Here is a 12,265-nt window from a genome sequence, read left to right on the forward strand (position 1 = left end):
TCATTATTGGAAATATATTTTCTCACCGTTCTAGAAGTTAGAAGTCCAAAGCAGGGACTCAGCCATGTCAATTCCATCTGTGGGTCTCTCTCAATAGCTTTTAGTGACTGATGACATTCTTTGCTTGTGAACAATGCTCACATGGTATCTGTCTTCACCGTGAGTGTTTGCTGTTAAGTGCCATTAGGTCAGTTCTGACTCGTAGAGGGTTTCCAAGGAGCAGCTGGCCAGTTTGAACCAAACTTGTGATTCAAATGACCTTGTGATCCAGTGCTTATCCTACAGTGCCACACCAGGACTACATAGATGGTGGTGATGGTTGTGTGCCATGGAGTTGGTTCTGATTTATAGTGGTCCTGTATTGAGTTTTAGAGGCATGGCTAGTGAGTTTGAACCATGAACCTTGTGATTCAAAGCGACCTTGTGGTCCAGTGCTTGTCCGACAGCCCCACACCATGACTCCTTGAGTGTGTGTCTATCTATTCTGGTCTCTATATAACTCAGAAATGATTAAGGTGGGATTTTTGACAGCAGCATGGAAACCAAACAAGAGGAGGCAGAAGTAGGTGCTGGTTAGGAAGAATGCAGCAATAATCCTGGTGAGAAATGAAGAGGCTTGAACCATCTATAATGGCAATAAAAGCCAAGATAACTAATTTAGAGACGTACGCTATAGAAGTGGTAGGCTGCGTGAGCGACTGGCTCTAAGGGGAATATGGGGAGAGCAAAGCGTAGGAGACTGGATGGAGGATAGAACCACCAGAAGAGACGGAACACAGCAAAAGTAATGATTTCAAGGTTGTCAGTAAAAACAGGAAATGAGAACGCACTTGTTAATGCATTTAGTAAATGCTCGAGAGGAGCGGAGTGGAGCAGGCTTGTTTGGATGGGAAATATCCTAGCATGTCTAAGAATATAAAGGAGTCCTTGTGTGGCATACAAGGTAAGCACTGGACTGTTAACCGAAAGGTCCGCAGTTCTAATTTACCAGCCGCTCCCTCAGATACTCTGTACAAGGTCGCTATGAGTTAGAACTGTAGACGGTACTTAACAACAAACAACAACAAAGAATAGAAAGAATGCTAACCATGAAAATAGAGGGATAAAGATTTGGGACACCAAGTGGATGATTCACAGGATGAGTTTTCTGCATCCACCAGAGCAGAGATGGGGGACGCAAAGGTTATCAGTAGACGGCTCTGCTTAAAGGGGAAGGAACCTATCAGCTGTAGGTTTGCTAGGAGGACATGGGAATAGGTACAGATTTATATACATTTACAGGCAAAAATTGTGGGAGGGGGTCTCAATAAGAACCTAAATTTCATGGTGAGAAAGAATACAAGAGTCTCTCCACTAAGAATGAAGGGGATAGAAGTTACACAATTTGACCTTCAGTTTCATACTTGCTCCAAAGGACTGGGAAGTTAACTGCTTAACCTCAGGCATGTGAATACAGCAAGACTGCTATTTTATCCTACTTACATTGGATGACAACTTTTAGTCTTCCTTATTTTACTCCAGTTATACATTGTGCCAGTTGTGCGAATAAGAATACAAGATAATGGGAAAGAATTTTGTACAAAGTACTATTGTTCATACCTTCAGAATTATTAACACACAATTCAATTCCAACACAACATTTATTGTAATGAACTCTTCAGTACCTTTTGCAAAGCCTCTTCTGTTTTTTCAGGGTTTGTTTTGAGGGCTTGAGAAGCATCATACATAGGAATTGGCATAAATCTCAATGTGTAGTTCCTAGATGAAACGAGAAGATAATGTTTATTTTAAAATAACTTCCTATTATTATGCTAATTCAGAAACCTTTAAATTAAAACGTTGTTTTCTAAGAGTAGTTTAGAAAATTTGAAAATGCCAGCTCATCTTTGGCCCCTAGAGCACAGATCCATCTTTCTCGATATGCACATGTGCAGAGTCACGGACAAGCTTATTAATCCATGCTGCCTGACACAACTAACACAACTAGAAGCAATGGGGTTTTGTTGTTCTGTTTTTGTCTTTGGATTACATTAAGAGTTTCATAATGGGGCTAAAAAGACAGAGACAGCAGAACCAAGCCAAAAGATAAAAAGATCAGCACTTTGGCCACTTGCTTCCTGCATCTTAGTGGCCAAAGATCCGAATGTACTTAGATCACCATAGTGACTGGGAGTGATAGCCAGATCCAAACTGGCAAAAGAAAAAACAAAAACAATTGTTTTTTTTTCTAAAACAAAGTCTATTAGCATCTACAAAAATCATCTGTCCAGACTCTTGGCTCTGTTAAATGAGTACGTTTACTCATTTAGAAAGGCAGCTAGAAGACTCACTGTTTCTTGCCAGACTAAACATTACTGACCTATTAAGTCCTTTGAGTTTGCAAGATCAGCACCTGGTCCACCAGACTCTAGGAAGCAAATGAACAATGTGGGGTGCTATGTCTGTATATCACCTCACTGTTGACCAACTAATTAGAAAGAAAAATGCAGGGCGGGTCACTTATGTGACAACATCAAAATCTTGGCCCCAGCCTTTGGTCTTGACCCTGCTACAAACCGGTCATATGTCCAGATGACTCATACCACCTGCTCTTAGGCAAACTATACTTGGAGATGCCCTCTCTCTCCTGCTCCAACATGCAGCTGTCCATTTCTATAGCCTGGCATTCAGGAAGAGGGACTTTTTTTGGCCACTGGGTGGCAACTGCAAAATCCTTACTAGGATTCCCATTAGAATCACACAGCTGGCTTACTTTAGATTGCTAAATAAACAGGAGTCCTGGTATGGCACTTCAGGGTAAGCACTGGACTTTCAACTTCAAGGTTGGCAGTTCAAACCCACCAGCAGTCCTTAGAATACCCTATACAGAGTCCCTGGAAGTCAGAACCAACTTGACAGTATTTACCAACAAATAATAAGCATGGAGCAGGGAACAGTGACTAAGCTCTTGGCCACTGCTAACTGAAAGCTGGGTGGTTCAATCCCACCGGCCAATCCTCAGGAGAAACATCAAGCTATCTGCTTCTGTAAAAATGTACAGTCGCAGAAACCCTATAGGACAATTCTACTCTATCTATGGGGTTGCTATGAGCCGGAATTGACTGGACAGCAGTGATGATAAATAATAAGTCACACAGATATTTATATGAGTTTTGTAGACTGACTCCTGAAATAAGGTATTAATGAAGAAAACTACCAATCATCTTAATAACAGCAGTCACTTAAATGAGTAATAGCTACTCAAAAATAATCATTCATACCAACTTATGTATATATGATATGTATACATACTAACTCTTCGGATATTTTGTATTAAGCCACTCTATGTTGTTGTTAAGTGTCATCGAGTCAGTCCCTACGCATAGCAAACCAGTATAGGGGTTTCTGAAGAGAGGCTGGTGAGTTTGAACCGCCAACTTTGCAGTTCAAAGTGACTTTGCAGTCCAGCGCCTTAACCCACAACACCACATCAGGATTTCAAATCATATATAGAAAACATTTTATTATAAGGATATTTTGGAATAAGAGCAACTTATAGAGTGATTTAATACAAAATAATTGAAGAGTTACATCTGTAATAAAATATATAAACTTCCTATATATGATGTGAAGTCCTGGTGTGGTGCTGTGGGATAATGCACTGAACCGCAAGGTCCGCAGTTCAAATTCACCAGCTGCTCCTCGGAAACCCTATACAGGGTTCACTATGAGCCGGAACTGACTCAATGACACTTAATATTAACAAAATACATGATGTACACACACACATTCTATAAAGCTATATTTCTATAATTTTAGCTTTTACCTTAGCTTTATTTTCACAAAAAAGCTTTTGTTTGCCATATAGAAACCAGTCAATTGAAACAAGGACAGTATGTCTACTGTATAAGACCTGAAGGTTTTCCTTGCCTGAATCCAATTTTTACCAAGCCAACCCAACATAGTTTAATTTATTGAAACTGAATGTGATTTTGAACGGTTTTGCATCTTGGTGCACAGTGTGCACAATAGACTAGAATCTACGGGCCACCAGCACTCTGGGAATGATGACCACTGGGCATGCTCTGGTGGTTTACAACAACATCCATGAAGGCACTGTGCCATTAACATCAAAATGCAGCTATCTGTAAGTAAATGTTCCCATTTAGGGACTCTGAGGTACAATAGGAGTCATCTCAAGCGTGTCTACAGTCACAGAAGGATCCTGGGAAAGGTGGCCTTGTGGACTGGATGGTGTAAACTGCCTTTCTCATATTTAGCCGTGGCCTGGAGTTGGGAATAAGGAAGAAGACTGAGGGGCTGAACCTTTCCGTATTGTGGTGGCAGCATCTTTAACCTTTTGGCTCAAGTAGAACCATGGGATTTAGCACTGAAAGGCACTTGTTATTGTTGTTGGTAAGTGCCTTCCAGTAGGTTCTGACTCATAGGGACCCTGAACAGGGTTTCTGAGGAGTGGCTGGTGGGTTTGAACTGCTGACCTTTTGGTTCAACTTGCTCTTATGAAAAAAAAAAGCGGTAAGATCAGGATCACAGGTGTATTGGTGACATAGTTGGCACCTAAATTTGTTGTTGTTAAGTACCAAATTTGATGTACTAAACACTAAATTTGTTGAATCGTTAGGACTCATAACAACCCTTTATAGATTTTCCAAGGAGCAGTGGGTGGGTTTGAACTGATGACCTTGTTTTGTTGTTAGCAGTCCAGTGCTTATCCTACAGCACCACACCAAGATTGCAGAAATTGAATGGAGAGTCCCTATTGCTTGTCTGGGATTGTGTCCAAGACACTGTGTTGAGCACGGCAGCTCCTCTTCTGAGGCCTCCTATATAGAGGGATATCTGGGAAAACAAAATACTGAGCACTTACTCCCCCACTGCTCAAGGGAAATGGCTTCTAGCTAGGCCCAGACCAACAAAAGCAAATGACTGGGACTGCTTATTTATGCTTATTGAAGCATATCAAATTATGATTCTTCTGCTACCTTCTCAGGAAAAAACAGTTTGCAGAGCTGGGCATTCCACGTAATTTAACATGACCCTGTTATTTCCTAAGTTGTTACTCTTAGCTAACCAGCGAAATCCCAGTATATGATGCATACTTTGTGCCTTGACTTTATCCTGACTCTTAAATTCTTTAATAGTGCTATTATTCTGTATTCCTTTGATAAGTCATTGTTTGTTAAATGATAATTCTAGCAAGATTTCTAAATCATCTGTTTTCCTTGGCTATTTTTTCTCCTTCCTAGGTATCTGAGCTGTTAAAAGAGAAATTTACCAATAGTGATGATGATCTTAAGAATTCTAAATAAAGGTATTTTTAAAAGCAAAAATTCATTTATAAACTATTTATTAACATTTTAGTCTCATGTTTTTAATGCTTTCAATCTGCTTCAGCCATTTCTGTCTTTATACAATAGAATATGAGGGTTGAAACCCTTAGAAATAACCAGATTCCTAGTCTTGTTTTCATCCATATAAAGTATCTTTTCATTTCTTTTATTGATGTTCTGAGAACATAAGGTAATTAATTTAACAATCATTAATACTTACAGACTTTGTTATTGAGGTAATAGAGAAAACCTTTTATGGTAAAGATATGTTAGCTCCAGGCTTAACATTTCTCAATTTCACTTTCTGAATTTTAGCTTCTTTCTCAATTAACATTGGATTAAAAATGGTCACAATGGCCAAAAGAGCAGGACCTGTGAATACATACTATGAAACTTCAAGGAGGAGGAAATAAGGCAACCATCTCAGTGGATTTGCTCAGTGACTTCACTTAGTCTTCAAGACAAGCCAGGTATTCCTTTACCAGGGCAGGCATTTCTGCTCCCATTTTTCAGATGAGAAAAATCACACCAGAAGAAATTCCCTGTCTGCCAAGTTTCCTTGGCTGGTAAGTAAGTAGCAGTCTATATGCAGACCCAGATCTCCTGATTCCCAGCCTACTGCTACTTCTATTTTCCCACAGATAACATGAAGACTTGTTTCTTCTGTATTTTTCCAGAAAGAAATTCTAATTTGAACTTACTTTTCCATAGCAACAGCTATATCTTGAAAGCCTTGAGCAGTGATATTGTTCTTGTCCCAAATTACAGTCCTGTTGGAAATCACATAAGTGGTCAGACACTTAGGAATGGAGGAAACAATTCTTTCATTGAATAGCAGTCTCTTAGAGACGACACTGTGTAGATATTTTGGTACAGTGGCATCATGTGTGCAAGGGATGAAGTTCCTCTTTGTTTCAAACAAAGCCAGGATGAGCCTTTTCTCCAACAGTATCTCCTTAAAATCACTCCAGTAGCATGAAAAAAAACTGTACTTAAAAGAAACAACACATGCCATTAATTTACCATTAAGTTATCCAATGATTTACTAGCCAGAAATCTCTAAAACCAGATTTCTCTGATATTCTCCAATAGTATTCTGGTACTCATGCCTGAAGCCGAGGCAATTTACAGAAGATGTTACAGTCTCAGACCCAACCAAAAAACATCACAGTTTCTTTAACCTTTTCCACTATAAATAACTAAAGGAGATCGTGTCATATTTTATCACCCTGACGTGCTATGATTAGCGACCCAAGGAACTGGTAACACCTCACTCACTCAGCAGGCAAAACCCCTGTTAATATTAATAGGAGATTTCTTTTTTCTTTTTGGTTCCCAAGTTTTATTCAAGGATTTACAACAAAATATTCCAGATTAGTGAGTTGTAATACTCATCTTCATCCTGGTTAATCTGGAAGTAACGCAATTCATAACTTTCTTTGCTGTTAGCAACTACGTGTAACCAAGCATGTAAACTAGTCTTCAAATAATTTTTGATAAGATATTTCAAATACCTTTTGGAAAAAGGCACCTTAGAGGTTACAGTAATCTTGCTCTAGCGTTTTTCCATACCTGCAACCCCTACACCAAGATTACTAGCTTTCTCTTTCCCTTTCATTTTTTCTTGAAGAAACTGCTAAAAATTGGCAGCATCCATGATATCATCTTATACAGGGTGGGTTCAGTCAACCGTGAATTTCAGAGCCAGCTTCTTCCCCCCTTCCACACAAACTTTTTCACAGATGCCATGGTGGCAGCAGAGGCAGAAAGGCTCTTATTTCTTAAGCACAGAATCTGTGTCGAAATATTTATGTATCTCCAGTATGTATATACCACAAAGGTACTGTGTGGTTCTTATTGTTAAGCGCCATCGAGCCGGTTCTGCCTCACAGTGGCCCTGCATAGGATTTCCGAGGAGCAGCTGGTGGATTTGAACTGCTAACCTGGTAGCTAGCAGTCCAGTGCTGATCTTACAGAACCACACCAGGACTCCACTGAGGAACTTTAGGACTTGTCAGTTCACCATGACACCTGAAATGGCTTTTCTCTGTGGGGATGATCCATATCATTATCTCTACTGCCTTCCTTTCCTAATCTCAACGGCTTTCTTTACAGACATGCTGACCTTCAAAGACATTACTGCTGCTTTATGGCTTTTGGCTTCAGTTTAGACTGAAGATTCAGACTCTGTCTTATGCTGGAAAGTAAGGGAATTATTAGGAAAGAACCTTTGGGAAGCAATGTGAATGAACTCTTCACAGACTACTGGAGAGTAAAGAACTTGGCTTTGAACCAGTGGACTTCCTGTACCAACTTGAATTTTAAGTCTTGAAAGTAGCAGGGGTGGCAAGTGGAAGATAAAACCTTGGGGTCTGTCTTAGCTGTCTACTGCTGCTATAACAGAAATAACACACCTAACACAAACCGAGTCTCATTAACGTAATGACGAGAATCCATTTCCACATGGGATTATAACTACAGGCATAGAGGTCAGAATTTATGACACATATTTTTGGGGAACACAATTCAATCCACAACAGGCTCACAGCTGAGCACATGCAAACATCTACTTCAAACTTGTCAACTCTGCTCATTTGGTGCTACCTCCACAACCCTAGGGAACACTGCCTTAACCCACACACTGGTCAGCTGACCACACAAATATAAAGTAGGGGAAAACTACAGCTCAGAGAGTCAGGTTTTACCTCATAATACAAATAGTAAAGACAATAGTCTGAAGTGATCACAATGCCTAAGTTTGGGGACACGCTTTAGTATTTTGAAAAAAGGCTTGAAATAGTCTCTTCTTCTCTTCTTCCTAGTTACCTCATGGGAAGCTTAGCCTCCCCCCATACTAGCCAGTCCTCCACTGCTTAAAGTTAGACTCTTTGCCCAAGCTTTCCTCAGAATAAAGGGCCAGGGAGTCATGCTGTGTACCTCAGCTTGGTGTTGATCTGCAGCGCTTTCGCCAGCATCTTTGCTCCCATATCCCCCATTGCGTTTCCACTGATGTCCACTTTGGTGAGGGAAGTGTTGCTTCCCAGGGCATTAATTATGATGGTGACCTCGGTCTTGAGCTTCGAGTCTGCCAGGGACAGTGACTGTAGTGGCTATGGAGTAAACAACACACAGGACTCGTTAACAGTCTCAGAGCAGCAATCAAATTCAACAACCATCTCAAAGGAGAATTACAAGGGGATGCACTCAATGCATGAAGGGTCTGGTTTTGCAAATGTTGGCTCCAACACTTCAATGAATAAAACCTGAAGGTTTGGCATAAAATGACACTTTGGCATCAAATTTGGAGAGCTTGTGTTGTAATGTTCAATACCTACCACTTATTCTTCTCAAGCAAACTATGGAAAATATGTAGAGTGGCAGATGCCAGCTCCTTAGAAGGATAATGAAATACTTCTACCATCAAATTGATTCTAACACCATGTACATCAAAGCAGAACTGAACTCCATGGGGTTTAGAGTGGCTGATTTTTCAGCAACAGATATCCAGACTTTTAATCTGAGGAGTCGCTGGGTGGACTTGAACTAACAACGTCTTGGTTAGCAGTCAAATATTAACCACTGCACCTTTTGGACAACACCCACTGCCATCAAGTTGGTTCTGACTCAACCAACCTTGAAGTGACCTTCAAGGACAGACCAGAACTGTCACTTGAGTTTCTCAAGACTAAGTATTTATAGGAGCAGACAGTCTCATCTTTCTCCTGAGTTTCGGCCGGTGGATTTGAACTGTTGACCTTGCAGTTACCATTCCAAAGGGTAAGCCACTACACCACTAGGGCTCCTTCTTTGGTGGGTAGTCTTATGTGGTGCTGTAGGGTAAGAATTGGACTGCTAATCACAAGGCTGGCAATTCAAACTCACCAGTCACTCCTCAGAAACCCTACATATGGTTTCTGAGGAAGTGACTCCATGGCACTTAACAACAACCAGATAAAAACTCTATAGAAAAAGTTCTTGGCAGAAGTAGGACTTCACTATCCATTTTCACCCATTGAATTTTTATACAAAAAATCCTCAGAGAGGACAAATGGCAAAAGTAAAACCAGCTAAGGCTAATAATTGGGTTCAGCACTGGGCTGCTAACAAAAAAGGTTGGCAGTGAGAACTCACCATCCAGTAAGCTCTGGTAGCGTAGTGGTTACAAGCCGGGCTGTCAACTGCAAGGTCAGCAGTTTGAAACTACCAGTGGCTCCACAGGAGAAAGATGAGGCGTTTTGCTCCTGTAAAGATTTACAGCCTCGGAAACCCTGTACAGGCTTGCTATGAGTTGGAGCCAACTCCATGGTACTTAACAACAACAACATCTGTTTCTGTAAAGATTTATAGCCTTGGAAACCACCCTAGGGGCAGTTCTATTCTGTCCTATGGTCCCTATGAGTCAGGAGGGACTCGATGGCAGTAGGTTTGGGGATTGGGGGGGGCGGCAATGCAGGAAGGTTTATTTTTCTTTTGTCCTGCATTGTATCTGGGGGAAAAAAAGGAAAGGAACAACATTAATAGGGCTGAGAAGTGAGGCTGGTAAGACTTCACCTCTTGTTCTTTGGGCATGTCAAGTGGGACCAGTCCCTGGAGAAGGATATCATGCTGAAGTGGAGGGTCAGTAAAAAGAGGAAGACCCCCATGAGATGGACTGAGACAGTGGCAGCAGCAATGAGCTCAAACTTAACAATGATACTCATTGAAGCAATGAGGCTGGCAGAGGACCGGGCAGTGTTTTGTTCTACTGTGAATAAGGTCGCTATGAGTCAGAATTGCTTTGACAGTACCTAACAACAACAAAGCAATGTCAAAGTTAGAACTCAAGCTTCCCTGACAGTTTTGGACATATTCTAGGTGAAACTGGGGTATTCTAAATTTGGACTAGCCCCACTCCACATAAGCAGCTCTTACACGGCAGGGCAATGGATGCTGGAAGCAACTTGTAGAGTCATCCATGACCAGGTAGCTTGGTGGACTGTGGCAAAGGAGCTCTGAAGATGTGTATAGGTGGTCTGCACAGTGGCACACAAACTTAACCAGGAGTGTCATCTGTACCCACTCTATCCATGAACACCGACTTCTACAACAACACTCTGAAGGGTGCTCTACAAAGAGGCCACAGGCGCCAGAATGAGGGTGCTGATGGTTTCTAGACTCCAATACCACTAAAGTTGCAATAAGAGGTTTGTTGTTTTGGGCCATCAAGTCAGTTCTGACTAATAGTGACTCTATATAGAGTTCACAGGAGTCCTGGTGTAGTGCTGTAGGATAAGCATCAGGCTACATGGACAGCCTGAATCACAAGGCGGGCAGTTCAAATTCCCTAGCCGCTCCTGGGAAACCCTAGACAGGGTCACTGAGTTGGAACTTACTTGATGGTACTTAACAACAACATTGGCTTTCTAAGCGTGGCTGGCGAGTTTGAACTACTAATCGTGCTGTTAGAAGTCCAGTGCTTATCCTACAGTAACAGAGCTCATTATGGGTTTATTGCTCCTGTTGTTAAATGCCATTGAGTCAGTTCCAACTCATAGAGTCCCTGTAAATGGTTTTTCAAGGAGTGGCTGGTGGGTTTGAACCTCTGACTTTGCTCAGGAGCTCTGGTAGCATAGTGGTTACGAATCTGGCTGTGAACCGCAAGGTCAGCAGTTCGAAACTACCAGCTGTTCCGCGGGAGAAAGATGAGGCTTTCTGCTCCTGTAAAGATTTACAGCCTCGGAAACCCTGTATAGGGCCACTATGAGTCGGAACCAAGTCCACGGCACATCGCCACCACCAGTCCAGTGCTCACCCTATAGCACCACACCAGGGCTCCAATTACAGTTTTAGTTATAGTTATTTCAAGGGATATATTTGTAGTTAAAATTTGATTAAGTTACCCAATCTTAATATGGTGGTGGTGCTTATGTGCGCTGGAGTCAGTTGCGACTCATAGCGACCCTGTACAGTGTTTCTGAAGGAGCTCTGGTAGCGTAGTGGTTACGACTTGGGCTGCGAACCTCAAGGTCAGCAGTTTGAAACTACCAGCTGCTCCGCGGGAGAAAGATGAGTCTTTTTGCTCCCGTAAAGATTTACAGCCTCGGAAACCCTGTACAAGGTTGCAATGGGTCAGAACCAACTCGACGGCACTTAACAACAACAACAACAACAACAGGGTTTCCGAGGCTGTAAATCTTTACAGGAGCAGAAAGCCTCATCTTTCTCCCGCAGAACAGCTGATAGTTTCAAACTGCTGACCCTGAGGTTAGCAACCCAATTCGTAACCACTACGCTACCAGAGCTCCTAATGTTAATATAAATTATGGTAAAATTAAGGACAATATGGTGATGTATGTTGGTGATGGTTGCACAACATGATTGACATATTAGTTCCACTGAATTGTACAAGTGAAAAATGTTGAATGGACACATGTTGTTTCATCTATGTTTTTAAAACAATAAATAAGGTACTTTGTTGTTGTAGTTAGGTGTTGTCAAGTCGGTTCTGGCCCATAGTGACCCTGTGTAGGATTTCCAAGGAGCAGCTGGTGAGCTTGAACCACGGACCTTGCAGTTCAAAAAAGGTACTATTGACTATTAATTAAGGATCTTTGATAGCATAGTGGTTACAAGTCAGGTTGCTAACCTCAAGGTCAGCAGTTCAAAACTACCAGATGTTCTGCAGGAGACAGATGAGGCTTTCTGCTTCCCAAAGATTTACAGCCTTGGAAACTCTATACAGGTTGTTACAATTTAGAACCACCTCCATGGTACACCACCACCACCACCACTAGTATTAATTAGAATCAAATTTTTAAGTTAAACGACATGGCAAATGTTAAAGCAATGAAAAACCTTAGCTCAAGAGCCTGCATATTTTAGATTCAGATCAATTTCACGACACTGCTTTACATTTTCTTTGAGATCCTATGCTTAAGCAAAAATTTTAAGTTTAG

The 12,265-nt window shown here is 41.4% G+C and overlaps 1 protein-coding gene across 1 annotated transcript in view; it reads right to left on the bottom strand.

The window, feature by feature from the left end:
* LRRC16A (leucine rich repeat containing 16A) overlaps window positions 1-12,265 on the bottom strand; it is a 441,803-nt gene that overhangs the window by 104,806 nt on the left and 324,732 nt on the right. The window contains exons 20-22 of the mRNA XM_006872823.1: window positions 8,268-8,440; window positions 6,032-6,100; window positions 1,665-1,758 (exon numbers count right to left, since the gene is read on the bottom strand). Of these exons, the coding sequence (XP_006872885.1) occupies window positions 1,665-1,758; window positions 6,032-6,100; window positions 8,268-8,440 (336 nt within the window). The remainder of the gene's footprint in view (window positions 1-1,664; window positions 1,759-6,031; window positions 6,101-8,267; window positions 8,441-12,265) is intronic.

This window comes from Chrysochloris asiatica, unplaced genomic scaffold, assembly GCF_000296735.1.
Source record: "Chrysochloris asiatica unplaced genomic scaffold, ChrAsi1.0 scaffold00213, whole genome shotgun sequence".
Classification (NCBI taxonomy): domain Eukaryota; kingdom Metazoa; phylum Chordata; class Mammalia; order Afrosoricida; family Chrysochloridae; genus Chrysochloris; species Chrysochloris asiatica.